We start from the raw sequence: 20528 nt of genomic DNA, 5'->3' as shown, positions 1-20528 counted from the left end.
ACTTAACCTAACTATACTGAGATGGAGAGGTAACCCTTGACCCCTAATCTAACAAAATACTAAGATGGAGAGGTAAGCCCTGACCCCTAACCTAGCTCTACTGAGATGGAAAGGTAACCCTTGACCCCTAATCTAACAAAATACTGAGATGGAGAGATAACGCCTGACCTAACTATACTGAGATTGAAAGGTAACCCCTGACCCCTAACCAAACTATCCTGAGATGGAAAGGTATCTCCTGACCCCTGACCTAACTATACTGAGATGTAGAGGTTACCCCTGAACCCCAACCTATCTATACTGAGATGGAGCGGTAACCCCTGACCCCTGACCTAACTATACTGAGATGGTGAGGTAACCCCTGACCCCTAACCTAACTAAACTGAGATGATGAGGTAACCCCTGACCCCTGACCTAACTATACTGAAATGGAGAGGTAACCCCTGACCCCTAATCTAACAAAATACTGAGATGGAGAGGTAACACCTGACCCCTAACCTAGCTCTACTGAGATGGAAAGGTAACCCTTGACCCCTAATCTAACAAAATACTGAGATGGAGAGGTAACCCCTGACCCCTAATCTAACAAAATACTGAGATGGGGAGGTAACTCCTGACCTAACTATACTGAGATTGAAAGGTAACCCTTGACCCCTAATCTAACAAAATACTGAGATGGAGCGGTAACCCCTGACCCCTAATCTAACAAAATACTGAGATGGAGAGGTAACCCTTGACCCCTAATCTAACAAAATACTGAGATGGAGAGGTAACCCCTGACCCCTAACCTAGCTCTACTGAGATGGAAAGGTAACCCCTGACCCCTAACATAGCTCTACTGAGATGGAAAGGTAACTCTTGACCCCTAATCTAACAAAATACTGAGATGGAAAGGTAACTTCTGACCCCTAACCTAACTATACTGAGATGGAGAGGTAACCCTTGACCCCTAACCAAACTATACTGAGATGGAGAGGTAACCCCTGACCCCTGACCTAACTATACTGAGATTGAAAGGTAACCCCAGATCCCTGACCTAACTATACTGAGATGGTGAGGTAACCACTGACCCCTAACCTAACTAAACTGAGATGGTGAGGTATCCCCTGACCCCTGACCTAACTATACTGAGATGGAGAGGTAAGCCTTGACCCCCAAACTAACTGTACTGAGATGGAGAGGTAAGCCTTGACCCCCAAACTAACTGTACTGAGATGGAGAGGTAACCGCTGACCCCTGACCTAACTATACTGAGATGGAGAGATAACCTCTGACCCCTGACCTAACTATACTGAGATTGAAAGGTAACCCCTGACCCCTAACCAAACTCTCCTGAGATGGAAAGGTATCTCCTCACCCCTGACCTAACTATACTGAGATGGAGAGGTTACCCCAGAACCCCAACCTATCTATACTGAGATGGAGCGGTAACCCCTGACCTAACTATACTGAGATGGTGAGGTAACCCCTGACCCCTGACCAAACTATACTGAGATGGAGAGGTAACCCCTGACCCCTGACCTAACTATACTGAGATTGAAAGGTAACCCCTGACCCCTAACCAAACTATCCTGAGATGGAAAGGTATCTCCTGACCCCTGACCTAACTATACTGAGATGGAGAGGTTACCCCTGAACCCCAACCTATCTATACTGAGATGGAGCGGTAACCCCTGACCCCTGACCTAACTATACTGAGATGGTGAGGTAACCCCTTACCCCTAACCTAACTAAACTGAGATGGTGAGGTAACCCCTGACCCCTGACCTAACTATACTGAAATGGAGAGGTAACCCCTGACCTAACTATACTGAGATGGAGAGGTAACCTCTGACCCCTGACCTAACTATACTGAGAAGGAAAGGTAACCCCTGACCAAACTATATTGAGATGGAGAGGTAACTCCTGACCTAACTATACTGAGATGGAGAGGTAACCCATGACCCCTGACCTAACTATCCTGAGATGGAAAGGTAACCCCTGACCCCTAACCAAACTATACTGAGATGGAAAGGTAACCCTTGACCCCTGATCTAACTATACTGAGATGGAGAGCTAACCCCTGACCCCTAACCTAACTTAACCTAAATATACTGAGATGGAGAGGTAATCCTTGACCCCTAATCTAACAAAATCCTGAGATGGAGAGGTAACCCCTGACCCCTAACCTAGCTCTACTGAGATGGAAAGGTAACCCCTGACCCCTAACCTAACTGTACTGAGATGGTGAGGTAACCCCTGACCCCTGACCTAACTATACTGAGATTGAAAGGTAACCCCTGACCCCTAACCAAACTATCCTGAGATGGAAAGGTATCTCCTCACCCCTGACCTAACTATACTGAGATGGAGAGGTTACCCCAGAACCCCAACCTATCTATACTGAGATGGAGCGGTAACCCCTGACCCCTGACCTAACTATACTGAGATGGTGAGGTAACCCCTGACCCCTGACCAAACTATACTGAGATGGAGAGGTAACCCCTGACCCCTGACCTAACTCTACTGAGATGGAAAGGTAACTCTTGACCCCTAATCTAACAAAATACTGAGATGGAAAGGTAACTTCTGACCCCTAACCTAACTATACTGAGATGGAGAGGTAACCCTTGACCCCTAACCAAACTATACTGAGATGGAGAGGTAACCCCTGACCCCTGACCTAACTATACTGAGATTGAAAGGTAACCCCAGATCCCTGACCTAACTATACTGAGATGGTGAGGTAACCACTGACCCCTAACCTAACTAAACTGAGATGGTGAGGTATCCCCTGACCCCTGACCTAACTATACTGAGATGGAGAGGTAAGCCTTGACCCCCAAACTAACTGTACTGAGATGGAGAGGTAAGCCTTGACCCCCAAACTAACTGTACTGAGATGGAGAGGTAACCGCTGACCCCTGACCTAACTATACTGAGATGGAGAGATAACCTCTGACCCCTGACCTAACTATACTGAGATTGAAAGGTAACCCCTGACCCCTAACCAAACTATCCTGAGATGGAAAGGTATCTCCTCACCCCTGACCTAACTATACTGAGATGGAGAGGTTACCCCAGAACCCCAACCTATCTATACTGAGATGGAGCGGTAACCCCTGACCCCTGACCTAACTATACTGAGATGGTGAGGTAACCCCTGACCCCTGACCAAACTATACTGAGATGGAGAGGTAACCCCTGACCCCTGACCTAACTATACTGAGATTGAAAGGTAACCCCTGACCCCTAACCAAACTATCCTGAGATGGAAAGGTATCTCCTGACCCCTGACCTAACTATACTGAGATGGAGAGGTTACCCCTGAACCCCAACCTATCTATACTGAGATGGAGCGGTAACCCCTGACCCCTGACCTAACTATACTGAGATGGTGAGGTAACCCCTTACCCCTAACCTAACTAAACTGAGATGGTGAGGTAACCCCTGACCCCTGACCTAACTATACTGAAATGGAGAGGTAACCCCTGACCTAACTATACTGAGATGGAGAGGTAACCTCTGACCCCTGACCTAACTATACTGAGAAGGAAAGGTAACCCCTGACCAAACTATATTGAGATGGAGAGGTAACTCCTGACCTAACTATACTGAGATGGAGAGGTAACCCATGACCCCTGACCTAACTATCCTGAGATGGAAAGGTAACCCCTGACCCCTAACCAAACTATACTGAGATGGAAAGGTAACCCTTGACCCCTGATCTAACTATACTGAGATGGAGAGCTAACCCCTGACCCCTAACCTAACTTAACCTAAATATACTGAGATGGAGAGGTAATCCTTGACCCCTAATCTAACAAAATACTGAGATGGAGAGGTAACCCCTGACCCCTAACCTAGCTCTACTGAGATGGAAAGGTAACCCCTGAACCCTAACCTAACTGTACTGAGATGGTGAGGTAACCCCTGACCCCTGACCTAACTATACTGAGATTGAAAGGTAACCCCTGACCCCTAACCAAAATATCCTGAGATGGAAAGGTAACTCCTGACCCCTGACCTAACTATACTGAGATGGAGAGGTAACCCCATGACCCCTAACCTAACTAAACTGAGATGGTGAGGTGACCCCTACCTAACTATACTGAGATGGAGAGGTAACCCCTGACCCCTAACCAAACTATACCGAGATGGAGAGGTAACCCCTGACCCCTGACCTAACTAAACTGAGATGGTGAGGTGACCCCTACCTAACTATACTGAGATGGAGAGGTAACCCCTGACCCCTAACCAAACTATACTGAGATGGAGAGGTAACCCCTGACCCCTGACCTAACTATACTGAGATTGAAAGGTAACCCCTGACCCCTGACCTAACTATACTGAGATGGTGAGGTAACCCATGACCCCTGACCTAACTATCCTGAGATGGAAAGGTAACCCCTGACCCCTAACCAAACTATACTGAGATGGAAAGGTAACCCTTGACCCCTGATCTAACTATACTGAGATGGAGAGCTAACCCCTGACCCCTAACCTAACTTAACCTAAATATACTGAGATGGAGAGGTAATCCTTGACCCCTAATCTAACAAAATACTGAGATGGAGAGGTAACCCCTGACCCCTAACCTAGCTCTACTGAGATGGAAAGGTAACCCCTGACCCCTAACCAAACTATCCTGAGATGGAAAGGTAACTCCTGACCCCTGACCTAACTATACTGAGATGGAGAGGTAACCCCTGACCCCTAACCAAACTATACTGAGATGGAGAGGTAACCCCTGACCCCTGACCTAACTATACTGAGATTGAAAGGTAACCCCTGACCCCTGACCTAACTATACTGAGATGGTGAGGTAACCCCTGACCCCTAACCTAACTAAACTGAGATGGTGAGGTAACCCCTGACCCCTGACCTAACTATACTGAGATGGAGAGGTAACCCCTGACCTAACTATACTGAGGTAAGATTAGGGAGGTAAGGCAATAAATAGTCCATAGTGGTGAAATAACTACAATTTAGCATTAACACGGGAGTGATAGGTGTGCAGATGATGATGTGGGATACTGGGGTAAAAAATAAATAACAATATGGGGATGTGGTAGTTGGGTGGGTGGGCTATTTACAGATGGGCTGTGTACAGATACTCAACTGGTCTAAAGAAGGCCAGTTTTATTGCTTCTTTAATCAGAACAACAGTTTTCAGCAGTGCTAACATAATTGCAAAAGGGTTTTCTAATGATCAATTAGCCTTTTAAAATTTTAAACTTGGATTAGCTAACACAACATGTCATTGGAACACAAGAGTGATGGTTGCTGATAATGGGCCTCTATACTTCTATGTACAGTGGGGCAAAAAAGTATTTAGTCAGCCACCAATTGTGCAAGTTCTCCCACTTAAAAAGATGAGAGAGGCCTGTAATTTTCATCATAGGTACACTTCAACTATGACAGACAAAATGAGAAAAAAATTACAGAAAATCACATTGTAGGATTTTTTATGAATTTATTTGCAAATTATGGTGGAAAATAAGTATTTGGTCACCTACAAACAAGCAAGATTTCTGGCTCTCACAGACCTGTAACTTCTTCTTTAAGAGGCTCCTCTGTCCTCCACTCGTTACCTGTATTAATGGCACCTGTTTGAACTTGTTATCAGTATAAAAGACACCTGTCCACAACCTCAAACAGTCACACTCCAAACTCCACTATGGCCAAGACCAAAGAGCTGTCAAAGGACACCAGAAACAAAATTGTAGACCTGCACCAGGCTGGGAAGACTGAATCTGCAATAGGTAAGCAGCTTGGTTTGAATACATCAACTGTGGGAGCAATTATTAGGAAATGGAAGACATACAAGACCACTGATAATCTCCCTCGATCTGGGGCTCCACGCAAGATCTCACCCCTAAAATGATCACAAGAACAGTGAGCAAAAATCCCAGAACCACAGAGGGGGACCTAGTGAATGACCTGCAGAGAGCTGGGACCAAAGTAACAAAGCCTACCATCAGTAACACACTACGCCGCCAGGGACTTAAATCCTGCAGTGCCAGACGTGTCCCCATGCTTAAGCCAGTACATATCCAGGCCCGTCGGAAGTTTGCTCGAGAGCATTTGGAAGAAGATTGGGAGAATGTCATATGGTCAGATGAAGCCAAAATATAACTTTTTGGTAAAAACTCAACTCGTCGTGTTTGGAGGACAAAGAATGCTGAGTTGCATCCAAAGAACACCATACCTACTGTGAAGCATGGAGTGGAAACATCATGCTTTGGGGCTGTTTTTTTGCAAAGGGACCAGCACGACTGATCCGTGTAAAGGAAAGAATGAATGGGGCCATGTATCGTGAGATTTTGAGTGAAAACCTCCTTCTATCAGCAAGGGCATTGAAGATGAAACGTGGCTGGGTCTTTCAGCATGACAATGATCCCAAACACATCGCCCGGGCAACGAAGGAGTGGCTTCGCAAGAAGCATTTCAAGGTCCTGGAGTGGCCTAGCCAGTCTCCAGATCTCAACCCCATAGAAAATCTTTGGAGGGAGTTGAAAGTCTGTGTTGCCCAGCAACAGCCCCATAACATCACTGCTCTAGAGGAGATCTGCATGGAGGAATGGGCCAAAATATCAGCAACAGTGTGTGAAAACCTTGTGAAGACTTACAGAAAACGTTTGACCTCTGTCATTGCCAACAAAGGGTATATAACAAAGTATTGAGATAAACTTTTGTTATTGACCAAATACTTATTTTCCACCATAATTTACAAATAAATTCACGGGGAAACAGGATGAACAACTGATTGTTCTCGCAGTGGCAGACCACGTGTAACAACACCTGCACAGGATTGCTACATCTGAACATCACACCTGCGGGACAGGTACAAGATGGCAACAACCACTGCCCGAGTAACACCAGGAACGCACAATCCCTCCATCAGTGCTCAGACTGTCCGCAATAGGCTGAGAGAGGCTGGACTGAGGACTTGTGGGCCTGTTGTATGACAGGGCCTCACCAGACATCACCGGCAACAATGTTGCCTATGGGCACAAACCCACCGTCGCTGGACCAGACAGGACTGGCAAAAAGTGCTCTTCACTGACGAGTCACGGTTTTGTCTCGCCAGGAGTGATGGTCGGATTCGCGTTTATCGTCGAAGGAATGAGCGTTACACCGGGGCCTGTATTCTGGAGCAGGATCGATTTGGAGGTGGAGGGTCCGTCATGGTTTGGGGCGGTGTGTCACAGCATCATCGGACTGAGCTTACAAGCAATCTCAATGCTGTGCGTTACAGGGAAGACATCCTCCTCCCTCATGTGGTACCCTTCCGGCAGGCTCATGCTGGCATGACCCTCCAGCATGACAATTCCACCAGCCATACTGCTCGTTCCGTGCGTGATTTCCTGCAAGGCCAGCGAAGAGCCCGGATCTCAATCCCATAGAGCACGTCTGGGACCTGTTGGATCGGAGGGTGAGGGCTAGGGCCATTCCCCCCAGGAATGTCTGGGAACTTGCAGGTGCCTTGGTGGAAGAGTGGGGTAACATCTCACAGCAAGAACTGGCCAATCTGGTGCTGTCCATGAGGAAGAGATGCACTGCAGTACTTAATGCAGCTGGTGGCCACACCAGATACTGACTGTTACTTTTGATTTTGACCCCCCCCCCCTTTGTTCAGGGACACATGATTCAATTTCTGTTAGTCACATGTCTGTGGAACTTGTTCAGTTTATGTCTCAGTTGTTGAATCTTGTTATGTTTACACAAATATTTACACATGTTAAGTTTGCTGAAAATAAACGCAGTTGACAGTGAGAGGACATTTCTTTTTTGGCTGAGTTTATATATATATACACACACAAGTTTGTGAACTGTTACAAATTAGCGGATTCAGCTTTTTTTATATACACTCGTTGCTCACGTATATAGAATTGAGCACACAGCCTTGCAATCTCCATAGACAAGCATTGTCAGTAGAATGGCCTTACTAAAGAGCTCAGTGACTTTCAACATGGTCCCATCATGGGATGCCATCTTTCCAACAAGCCAGTTCATCACATGTCTGCCCTGCTAGACCTGTCCTGGTCAACTGTAAGTGCTGTTATTTTTTATGTGGAAATGTGTAGGAGCAACAACGGCTCAGCCGCAAAGTGGTAGGCCACACAAGCTCACAGAACGAGACCTTCGAGTGCTGAAATGCACAGCGCGTAAAAATCGTCTGTCCTTGGTTGCAACAATCACTTTCGAGTTCCAAACTGTCTCTGGAAGCAATGCCAACACAAGAACTGTTCTTTAGGAGCTTCATGAAATGGGTTTCCATGGCCGAGCAGCCCCACACAAGCCTAAGATCAACATGCGCATAGCTAAGGTCTACTGTCTCTACTCTAGTTATATTATCTCTACTCTAGTTATAATGTCTCTACTCTAGTTCTACTTCTCTACTCTAGTTCTATTATCTGTACTCTACTTCTGCTGACTCTTCTCTAGATCTACTGTCTCTACTCTAGTTTTTCTGTCTCTAATCTAGTTCTATTATCGTTACTCGAGTTCTATTCTCTCTACTTTAGTTCTACTGTCTCTACTCTACTTATACTATCTCTTCTCGTTCTTTTATCTCTACTCTAGCTCTACACTATCTACTTTAGTTCAACTGTCTCTACTTTAGTTCTACTGTCTCTACTTTAGTTCTACTGTATCTACTCTAGTTATAGTGTCTCTACTTTAGTTCTACTGTCTCTACTCTAGTTATAGTGTCTCTACTTTAGTTCTACTGTCTCTACTCTAGGTCTACTATATTTACTGTAGTTCTATTGTCTAGTTCTGCTGTCTACTCTAGATCTACTATCTCTAGTTCTATTGTCTCTACTCTAGTTCTACTGTCTCTGTTCTAGTTCTACTGTATCTATTCTAGATATCCTGTCTCTACTCTAGTTATACTGTCTCTACTCTAGTCATCCTATCTTTATTTCTACTGTCTTTTGTTTTTCTACTTTAGTTATATTATATCTAGCTCTACTATCTCTACGGTAGCTCTACTATGGTTCTACTGTCTCTATTATACTAGCTGTTTTTCAGTTCTACTATCTCTAATACAGTTATACTGTCTCTACTTTAGTTATACTATCTCTAATACAGTTATACTGTCTCTACTGTAGTTCTACTAGCTCTACTTTAGTTCTACTATCTCTAATACAGTTATACTGTCTCTACTGTAGTTCTACTATCTCTACTTTAGTTCTACCATCTACTGTAGTTATACTGTCTCTACTGTAGTTCTACTATCTCTACTTTAGTTCTACCATCTACTGTAGTTATACTGTCTCTACTGTAGTTCTACTATCTCTACTTTAGTTCTACTGTCTCTAATACAGTTATACTGTCTACTGTAGTTATACTATCTCTACTGTAGTTCTACTATCTCTATTGTAGTTATACTGTCTCTACTGTAGTTCTACTATCTCTACTTTAGTTCTACTATCTCCAATACAGTTATACTATTTCAATTAATTTTATATTTTGTCTTTTGTAACCTCTGACCTCTTACCTCTGCAGGGTTTTTGGGTTCCCGGTCCACTACACAGATGTGTCCAACATGAGTCGTCTCTCCAGACAGCGTCTGTTGGGGCGGTCTTGGAGCGTTCCAGTCATACGACACCTCTTCGCCCCACTCAAAGAGTACTTCGCCTGCAACTAATACACACACACACACACACACACACACACACACACACACACACACACACACACACACACACACACACACACACACACACACACACACACACACACACAAACACACACACACACACACACACACACACACACACCTCAACTGAAAGAGTTCTCAGCCTGGAGCCCAGCCCATGACCCACAGGCCGATGCCCAACCAGAAAGGTTCCAGCCCCGCCCCGGTGTTAACCAATCACAAGCCAGGATACGCCCCAACCCTGGTGCTAACCAATCACAAACTAAACCTGTTATCCAGCCACAAAACAATACTCCGACAACATGGACTGTCTCTCTTCCAGTCTCTCTGTCACTCACACCTCAGATTCCATGGTGCTAGTTGACAAAGGTGCTTCAACACTCAGTGGTGCTTAATCTCCTTTACATCTCCCTCCTGTTAATCAAATCTATGGTGCTACACACACACACACACACACACACACACACACACACACACACACACACACACACACACACACTACCAGGTCTTTGTTCAGTAGTTTCATTAGTTTGCAGTGTTTCTTTCTCTTCAGGTAGCAGCTTGTTTTCTACTGTCTCTAAGTGCAGCGTAGCAGAGGGGTTAGAGGTCAGGGGTTAGAGGTTAGTGTTCTACAGTTAAGCGTTGTGTAGGTAGTTCAGCATGACGAGTAACTTGCCTGAGACCTGAGGACTCAGGTTAGCGCCCAGAGAGAGCCTAGTCTTTAGTTCAGTGGGCTAACATGGTCTCGTGGCGCACAGACAATCCAGGTTTACACAGCAGTCAGTCACACTAGTGGGTTACACAGTTTGCTGCACACACACACACACACACATACGCACGCACGCACACACACACACACACATATACACACACACACAGTTGTGATGAGCTGTTTCCAACCCTGTGCTCCGTCATGCGCAAACACAGCTGTCTCCCATGGTGCAGTGGGGCGTTATGTCATAAGGTGCTTGCTTACGGTAACATGGTTACTATGGGTTACTATCAATTACTATCTGTCAGTATAGTGAGTGGTCTGTTGTACTGTAGGGGGAGGGGCTTGGGGGCAGGGGGTGGGATGTTTATTTGTTGTTTGATGTGATTTACTGGTGGTTATTTGATTGACAGGTGATAAGTCAACGAGGGTATCACCCGTTGAGAGTTTTAACAGGGTGGAGTCCGAGCAGGCTGTCACACACAGACATGCACGCTCCTCTCACAGGTGTAATGAAATGTGTTTTGAAGAGGAAGGACCGGTGATGTTTCAAAAGGTGCTAAAATGAAAAAAAAATAGAATATATCAGATCTATAGTTAGAATAAGGTTGTCTTTCCAATGGCTGTATTTAGTTGTGGTAGAGAGTCAAAGGCAATATTATGTACTCTTGTATCTTGTATGCAGAATAACTAAAGCAGAATAACTAAAGGCATTTTAACTTTGTACTTGAACCTGTAATGAATAAAGGATTCATGTTTTAGCCTAGAGATAATGTCTGGCACACTGATCGTGTATTATGGTACATATACCTTCCTCCTCCCCAGCAAACCGGGAACATTCCCAGAACGTTAGCTCAGATTCCCATTAAGTTCTAGTTAGGGTTTAATGTAACATTAGGATGATATCATATATTTATTTATCAAATGTGTTTTAAGAGAACATTCCAAGGATATTTCATGTAACATTTAACAACCACAATAGAACATTCCCCAAAAGTTTGTATGTTTGTATAAAACATTTGCATGATGTTGCTAGAACGTTCCTATAAACATATGTAATGTGTTCTTTAAAAGGTTCCCAGAATGTTTCATTAGGTTGTGGGAACAGTCTGGTGGGAACATCACAATATATATGTTCCAAAACTGTCCCGTTGTGTTGCTGATTCTACAACTTTTCTTATACAGTGCCAAAAACATTCACCTGGTGTTACAAGAACATTCCCAGGACACATTTAGTCTGTTCTTTAATGGTTCCCAGAATGTTTCATTGGGTTGTGGGAACAGTCTGGTGGGAACATTGTAATAATCAGCTTGGATTGTAAACTATGCTACCATATAAAATAAATACTGTTTTCCTATGAGAGTGACTGAAGCAAAACAGACTAAATTAATAAAATGAGAAAAATAATCATATATTATATTAAAAGTGTATAAATTCACAAAACCAATTAAATTAGCCCCAAATAAATGTCAGAATGTCCAAGTCCCAAAACCAACAGAAATGGTCCCAAAGCAGCCTAGTGGAACAATTGAAATGTAAATCTGCTTTGAAAGTTGTTCCTTAAATAAGAATTTGTTCTAAACTGAATTGCCTAGTTAATTAAAGGTCAAATTAAAATAAATATTCCCCTGCAAGAAAACCAAAAATGTCACTCGAACAGAAGGGGGAACTAACAACCTAAACAAAACAGGCAAGGTTTTAGGAGGGATTCTGAAAGATGCTCAGACGCTCCACTGAAAGTTGACTAGCAACAACAACTGGAACCTAAAGACCCCAGCCATTTCCTCCCAAGAAGCCCAAGAAGAGATGTATGCTATCCTGCTTCTCATCAACCTGTGAAAGGTTAAACCAATTGTGTGAGGGGTAGGCATGGTCAGATTTCTCCATTCCCTTCTCCGGGCGTTGTATTGGGCAGTTCAACAGTGAGAAATGTCTCAGTCCCTGGAGCACAAACATTGTGGTATCCAGGAGCACAAGTACAAGACATCAATAAGCTGTTCCCAAACATTTTAAACCTGAATTAGGAAATTTAGTCTATCATAGTTTGTGTGGGGTTCAATGACATGAAGGGCAGCTCAGAACAGCTGAAGATGGATTTTAAAGAACTGATTGGGTCTCTACTTTACACCAACAAACGCCCCATAATATCTGTCCCTCTGCCCTCCCTAAATCGTGGCATTGAACGGTTCAGCTGACTTTCAGCCCTCCATAACTGGCTACCAGACTATTACAGCTCTGTGGGTGAAATGTTTACTGACAATGTTGATACCTTCTGGAAACAATGCTTGTTTTATAAGGAGTAAGTGATCCACTCAAATGATTTGGGTTCCTGGATCCTTTCACAGCATTAAAATGCTACGTTGAGACAGTGACCCAAGCCCAGCTCAGTTAATCCCTACCATTGTGTTGCTGAGTTGTCATAATGCTTCAGTAAATGTACATTATACCAGGGGTGTTGGAAGACACAATGTAAGTAACCTAATTTATGTCCCGCTAACTACCCTGAATGACTCAGCTGATCCTACAGCTATTGTATGCAGTAATCATGTGTCTATGAACCAGAGTAATACTGTTAGCACTGAGCCGGTGTGCCCTAAATCAAATGTATTGGTCACATACACATGGTTAGCAGGTGCCCTATCCCATCTGGACAAGAGGCATACCTATGTAAGAATGCTGTTCATTGACTACAGCTCAGCATTCAACACCATAGTACCCTCCAAGCTCATCATCAAGCTCGAGGCCCTGGGTCTGAACCCCGCCCTGTACAACTGGGTCCTGGACTTCCTGACGGACCGCCCCCAGGTGGTGAAGGTAGAAAACAACACCTCTTCGCTGATCCTCAACATAGCACCCCACAAGGGTGTGTTCTCAGCCCTCTCCTGTACTCCCTGTTCACCCACGACTGCGTGGCCATGCACGCCTCCAACTCAATCATCAAGTCTGCAGACAACACAACCATAGTAGGCCTGATTACCAACAACGATGAGACATCCTACAGGGAGGAGGTGAGGGACCTGGGAGAGTGGTGCCACGAAAATAACCTCACTCAACGTCAACAAAACAAAGGAGCTGATTGTTGACCTCAGGAAACAGCAGAGGGAGCACCCTCCCTATCCACATCGATGGGACCGAAGTGGAGAAGGTGGAAAGCTTCCTCGGCGTGCACATCACTGACAAACTGAAATGGTCCACCCACACAGACAGTGTAGTGAAGAAGGTGCAACAGTGCCTCTTCAACCTCAGGAGGCTGAAAAAATGTGGCTTATCACTGAAAACCCTCACTAACGTCTACAGATGTACAATTGAGAGGATCCTGTTGAGCTGTATCACCGCCTGGTATGGTAACTGCACCGCCCACAACCGCAAAGCTCTCCAGAGGGTGGTGCGGTCTGCCCAACACATCACCGGGGGCAAACTACCTGCCCTCCATGACACCTACAGCACCTGATGTCACAGGAAGGCAAAAGGGATCATCAAGGACAACAACCACCCGAGCCACTGCCTGTTCACCCCGCTATCATCCAGAAGACGAGGTCAGTACTTGTGCATCAAAGCTGGGACCGAGAGACTGAAAAACAGCTTCTATCTCAAGGCCATCAGACTGCTAAAAAGCCATCACTAGCACATCAGAGGCTGCTGCCTATAGACATAAATTAGGAATCACTGGCCACTTTAAGGACATGAAACACTAGCCACTTTAATAATGTCTCCGTATCTTGCATTACTCATCTCATATGTATAAACTGTACTCTGTACTGTTCTTCGGTATCTTAGTCACTTTAATTTTGTGTAAATACTGCATTACCCATTTCATATGTACAGTGGGGCAAAAAGTATTTAGCCAGCCACCAATTGTGCAAGTTCTCCCACTTAAAAAGATGAAAGAGGCCTGTAATTTTCATCATAAGTACACTTCAACTATGACAGACAAAATTAGAGAAAAAAATCCAGAAAATCACATTGTAGGATTTTTTATGAATTTATTTGCAAATTATGGTGGAAAATAAGTATTTGGTCACCTACAAACATGCAAGATTTCTGGCTCTCACAGACCTGTAATTTCTTATTTAAGAGGCTCCTCTGTCCTCCACTCGTTACCTGTATTAATGGCACCTGTCTGAACTTGTTATCAGTATAAAAGACACCTGTCCACAACCTCAAACAGTCACACTCCAAACTCCACTATGGCCAAGACCAAAGAGCTGTCAAAGGACACCAGAAACAGGTAAGCAGCTTGGTTTGAAGAAATCAAGCATTTCGCTACACCCGCAATAACATCTGCTAAACAAGTGTATGTGACCAATACATTAGATTTGATTTATTGTGAGTGTTGCGAAAGGCTTATGCTTCTAGTTCTGACAGTGCAGTAACAAGTAGGAAGTCCACTGTGTGCTGCTCACCCTACGAGAACATAATTCAAACATTTTTTTATATAGCCCTTCTTACATCAGCTGATATCTCAAAGTGCTGTACAGAAACTCAGCCTAAAACCCCAAACAGCAAGCAATGCAGGTGTAGAAGCACTGTGGCTAGGAAAAACTCCTTAGAAAGGCCAAAACCTAGGAAGTAACCTAGAGAGGAACCAGGCTATGTGGGTGGCCAGTCCTTTTCTGGCTGTGCCGGGTGGAAATTATAACAGAACATGGCCAAGATGTTCAAATGTTCATCAATGACCAGCATGGTCAAATAATAATAATCACAGTAGTTGTCGAGGGTGCAGCAAGTCAGCACCTCGGGAGTAAATGTCAGTTGGCTTTTCATAGCCGATCATTAAGAGTATCTCTACCACTCCTGCTGTCTCTAGAGAGTTGAAAACAGCAGGTCTGGGACAGGTAGCACGTCCGGTGAACAGGTCAGGGTCGAGAGAGAGAAAGAAAGAGAGAGAGAATTAGAGAGAGCATACTTAAATTCACACAGGATAAATAACATGAGCATGTCTTCTTCTGCTAAGCTTCCCAGTAAAGCAATGAAAACCATCAAGCATCCCAGAAAAGTCCTAAAAAAAACTAAAATAGCCCACGTTAACATATGTAACATAAAAAACAAGGTTCAGGAAGTCAATAATTTGCTAGTAACAGATGACATTCCTATTCTGACTATCTCTGAAACTCACTTAGATAAAACATTTGATGATACAGTGGTAGCAATACAAGGTTATAACATTTACAGAAAAGATAGAAATGCCAATGTTGGAGGTCTTGCTGTTTATATTCAGAACCACATTCCTTTAGAGCTTAGAGAGGATCTCATGTTAAATACTGTTGAAGTCATATGGCTACAGGTTCATCTGTCTCACCTAAAGCCATTTCTGGTAGGAAGCTGCTATAGACCACCAAGTGCTAACAGTCAGTATCTGGATAAAGTGGAAAATGCTTGATAATGTATGTGATGTCAACAGAGAGGTATATTTTCTGTGTGATTTAAATATTGACTGGCTTTCATCAAGCTGCCCACTCAAGAAAAAGCTTCAAACTGTAACCAGTGTCTGCAACCAACCTAGCTACAAACAGCACAGGAATGAAATCATCTACATGTATTTATCACAGCTTTACTAACGAAATTAGCTTGAAAGCAGTATCCAGCTCCATCGGATGTAGTGATCACAATATAGTAGCCATATCTAGGAAAACCAAAGTTCCAAAGACTGGGCCTAATGTAGTATATAAGAGGTCATACAATAAGTTTTGTAGTGATTCATATGTTGATGATGTAAAGAATATCTGTTGGTCCGTGGTGTGTCGTAAGGAGCAAACAGAAACTGATCTTGGCACGTTTATGAAATTGCTTATTCCAGTTACTAATAAGCACCCATTAAGAAAATGACTGCAAAAACTGTTAAATCCCTGTGGGTTGATGAGGAATTGAAAGATTGTATGGTTGATGGGGATCAAAATGAGTGACAAATAAGTCTGGCTGCACAACTGATTGGCAAAACGTACTGCAAATTGAGAAGTCATGTGGCTAAACTGAATAAAAAGGAGAAGAAACTACCCTATGAAACAAAGATAAATTACATAACGGATAGTAAAAAGCTTTGGATCACCTTACATTTAAAAAAAAAAAGGCAAACTCAGCTCCAGCTTTCTTTGAATCAGATAGCTCATTCATCACAAAAACCAACTGATATTGCCAACATCTCAGACTGGCCAATTAAAGAACACAGACACTGGACAGAGGAACTCTGCCTAGAAGGCTAGCATCCCGGAGTCACCTCTTCACTGTTGACGTTGAGACTGGTGTTTTGTGGGTACTATTTAATGAAGCTGCCAGTTGAGGACTTGTGAGATGTCTGTTTCTCAAACTAGACACTCTAATGTACTTGTCCTCTTGCTCAGTTGTGCATCAGGGCCTCCCACTCCTCTTTCTATTCTGGTTAGATCCAGTTTGCTCTGTTCTGTGAAGGGAGTAGTACGAGATCTTCAGTTTTTTGGCAATTTCTCTATATCTCAGAACACGAATTGACTGGTCTTTGAAAGTTCTTTGTTTCTGGCCATTTAGAGCCTGCAATCGAACCCACAAATGCCGATGCTTCAGATACTCAACTAGTCTAAAGGCCAGTTTTATTGCTTCTTTAATCAGAACAACAGTTTTCAGCTGCACTAACATAATTACAAAATGTTTTTCTAATGATCAATTAGCCTTTTAAAAGGATAAACTTGGATTAGCTAACACAACGTGACAATGGAACACATTAGTGATGTCACAAGGATGACGCTGGAGAGGCGAAGCAGATACGGGGAGTCAAACATTTAATATGGAACGGACATAGAACGAGACAGGAACAGCGTCAGCACACGGGTAACACAGACATCAGTGGGGAACAGAACAGAGCAGGGGAACGGACAAATATAGGAGAGGTAATAAACAGTTGATGAGTGAGTCCAATATCGCTGATGCGCATGACGGGTGACAGGTGTGCGTAATAGATGACGACAGGTGTGCGTAATAGATGACGGCAGGTGTGTGTTATAGATGATGGCAGGTGTGCGTAATAGATGAGGACAGGTGTGTGTGATAGATGATGGCAGGTGTGCATAATAGATGATGGCAGGTGTGCGTAATAGATGATGGCAGGTGTGCGTAATAGATGATGGCAGGTGTGCGTAATAGATGATGGCAGGTGTGCGTAATAGATGATGACAGGTGTGCGTAATAGATGATGACAGGTGTGCGTAATAGAGGATGGCAGGTGTGCGTAATAGATGATGGCAGGTGTGCGTAAAAGATGATGGCAGGTGTGCGTAATAGATGATGGCAGGTGTGCGTGATGCAGGGCAGCCTGGTGTCCTCGAGCTCCAGGGGGGAAGAGCGGGATCAGGCGTGACACTACCCCTATTTGACACTACCCCTACTCTTATTTTCCACCATAATTTGCAAATAAATTCAGAAAAAATCCTACAATGTGATTTTCTGGATTTTTTCTTCTCATTTTGTCTGTCATAGTTGAAGTGTACCTATGATGAAAATTACAGGCCTCTCTCATATTTTTAAGTGGGATAACTTGCACAATGGGTGGCTGACTAAATACTTTTTTGCCCCACTGTATATTCGGAACAACAACAGAAATGCAACATGCAACAATTTCAACGATTTTATTGAATTACAGTTCATATTAGGAAATCAGTCAATTTAAATCAATTCATTTGACTCTAATCTGTGGATTTCACGTGACTGAGAATAAAGATATGCATCTGTTGGTCACAGATTCCTTTTAAAAAAGTAGGGATCAGAAAACCATATCTGTATCTGTTGTAATCACCATTTGCCAAATGCAGCACAACACATCTCCTTTGATTAGAGTTGATAAGGCTGTTTATTGTGGTCTGTGGAATGTTGTCCCACTAATCAATTGTTGTGAAGAAGGCTTCAGGGAGCCCAAGAAAGTCTAGCAAGCGGCCAGGACCGTCTCCTAAAGTTGATTCAGCTGCGGGATCGGGGAACCACCAGTAAAGAGCTTGCTCAGGAATGGTAGCAGGCAGGTGTGAGTGCATCTGCAAGACTTTTGGAGGATGGCCTGGTGTCAAGAAGGGCAGCAAAGAAGCCACTTCTCTCCAGGAAAAACATCAGGGACAGACTGATATTCTGAAAAAGGTACAGGGATTGGACTGCTGAGGACTGGGGTAAAGTAATTTTCTCTGATGAATCCCCTTTCCGATTGTTTGGGGCATCCGGAAAAAAGCTTTTCCGGAGAAGACAATGTGAGCGCTACCATCAGTCCTGTGTCATGCCAACAGTAAAGCATCCTGAGACCATTCATGTGTGGGGTTGCTTCTCAACCAAGGGAGTGGGCTCACTCACAATTTTGCCTAAGAACACAGCCATGAATAAAGAATGGTACCAACACATCCTCTGAGAGCAACTTCTCCCAACCATCCAGGAACAGTTTGGTGACGAACAATGCCTTATCCAGCATGATGGAGCACCTTGCCATGAGGCAAAAGTGATAACTAAGTGGCTCGGGGAACAAAACATCAATATTTTGGGTCCATGGCCAGGAAACTCCCCAGACCTTAATCCCATTGAAAACTGGTGGTCAATCCTCAAGAGGCGGGTGGACAAACAAAACCCCACAAATTCTGACAAACTCCAAGCATTGATTGTGCAAGAATGGGCTGTCATCAGTCAGGATGTGGCCCAGAAGTTACTTGACAGCATTTCAGGGCGGATTGCAGAGGTCTTGAAAAAGAAGGGTCAACACTGCAAATATTGACTCTTTGCATCAACTTCATGTAATTGTCAATAAAAGCCTTTGACAGGTATGAAATGCTTGTAATTATACTTCAGTATTCCATAGTAACATCTGACATAAATATCTAAAGACACTTTAGTGACTTTGTGAAAATTTATATTTGTGTCATTCTCAAAACTTTTGGCCACGACTGTACAGATCCTTGTGACATGGGGCCGTGCATTATCGTGCTGAAACATGAGGTGGTGGCAGCGGATGAATGGCACGACAATGGGCCTCAGGATCTCATCATGGTATATCTGTAGATTGTCATTGATAAAATGCAATTGTGTTCATTGCCCATAGCTTAGGCCTTCCCATACCACAACCCCACTGCCACCATGGGGGACTGTTCACAATGTTGACAACGCTAAAAGGGTAGAAGATGGGGAGAAAATAAATATGGATTGGATCCTAAAAAGTGACTGATGAGTAGGTTTTTGTTCATGGATTACAAATAAGCATTTGGTTATTGTCATGATATTGTTTTAAACAGAATATTACTTATAATTGACTGAATGGTGAGTAGGTTTTTGTTCATGGATTACTGAATGACTGAATGGTGAGTAGGTTTTTGTTCATGGATTACTGAATGACTGAATGGTGAGTATTATTCCAGACACTGACATGACTTAAAGGGATACTGCGATATTGAGATTTAGGTTGTTTTTCCCAGGAGGTACAGAGTGGCAGGCAGGCTCGAGGTCAGGGCAGGCTCGAGGTCAGGGCAGGCAGGCTCGAGGTCAGGGCAGGCAGGCTCGAGGTCAGGGCAGGCAGAATGGTCAGGCAGGTGGGTGCGGCACCCAGAAAGCAGGTAAGGGCCAAAACCAGGAGGACTATCAAAAAGAGAATAGAAAGCAGGAGTACGGGAAACCACGCTGGTTGACTTTAAAAACATACAGGACGAACTGGCACAGAGAGACAGGAAACACAGGGATAATAGGAAAATAAGCGACACCTGGAGGGGGTGGAGACAATCACAACGACAGGTGAAACAGATCAGGTTGTGATAATAACTGGCAGTCTCCAATAGCAGCCAGCTCCTTCCAAAAACAATTACTGGAAGTCTCCAATAGTTGCCAGCTCCTCTCCAAAACAACTATTGGCGGTCTCCGATGGTAGCCAGCTCCTCTCAAAAACAACTATTGGCGGTCTCCGATGGTAGCCAGCTCCTCTCAAAAACAACTATTGCCGGTCTCCGATGGAAGCCAGCTCCTCTCAAAAACAACTATTGGCGGTCTCCGATGGTAGCTAGCTCCTCTCAAAAACTAATACTGGGAGTATCCAATGGTAGCCAGCTCCTCTCAAAAACAATTACTGGAACTCTCCAATGGTAGCCATCTCCTCTCAAAAACAATTTCTTGAACTCAACAATGGTAGCCACCTCCTCTCAAAAACAATTACTGGAAGTCTCCAATGGTAGCCAAACTTCTCA

At 43.9% G+C, this 20528-nt stretch overlaps 1 protein-coding gene across 6 annotated transcripts in view; it reads left to right on the top strand.

The window, feature by feature from the left end:
- LOC110531067 (DNA (cytosine-5)-methyltransferase 3A) overlaps positions 1–11507 on the top strand; it is a 90848-nt gene extending 79341 nt beyond the window's left edge. For all 6 annotated transcript variants that reach the window (XM_036984550.1, XM_036984549.1, XM_036984548.1 and 3 more), the window contains one exon: positions 9496–11507. In XM_036984550.1, the coding sequence (XP_036840445.1) occupies positions 9496–9637 (142 nt within the window). In that variant the 3' untranslated portion in view covers positions 9638–11507. The remainder of the gene's footprint in view (positions 1–9495) is intronic.
- Positions 11508–20528: the final 9021 nt, after the last annotated feature.

This window comes from Oncorhynchus mykiss, chromosome 8 (assembly GCF_013265735.2).
Source record: "Oncorhynchus mykiss isolate Arlee chromosome 8, USDA_OmykA_1.1, whole genome shotgun sequence".
Lineage (NCBI taxonomy): Eukaryota > Metazoa > Chordata > Actinopteri > Salmoniformes > Salmonidae > Oncorhynchus > Oncorhynchus mykiss.
This window is presented reverse-complemented; position numbering and strand designations above follow the sequence as displayed.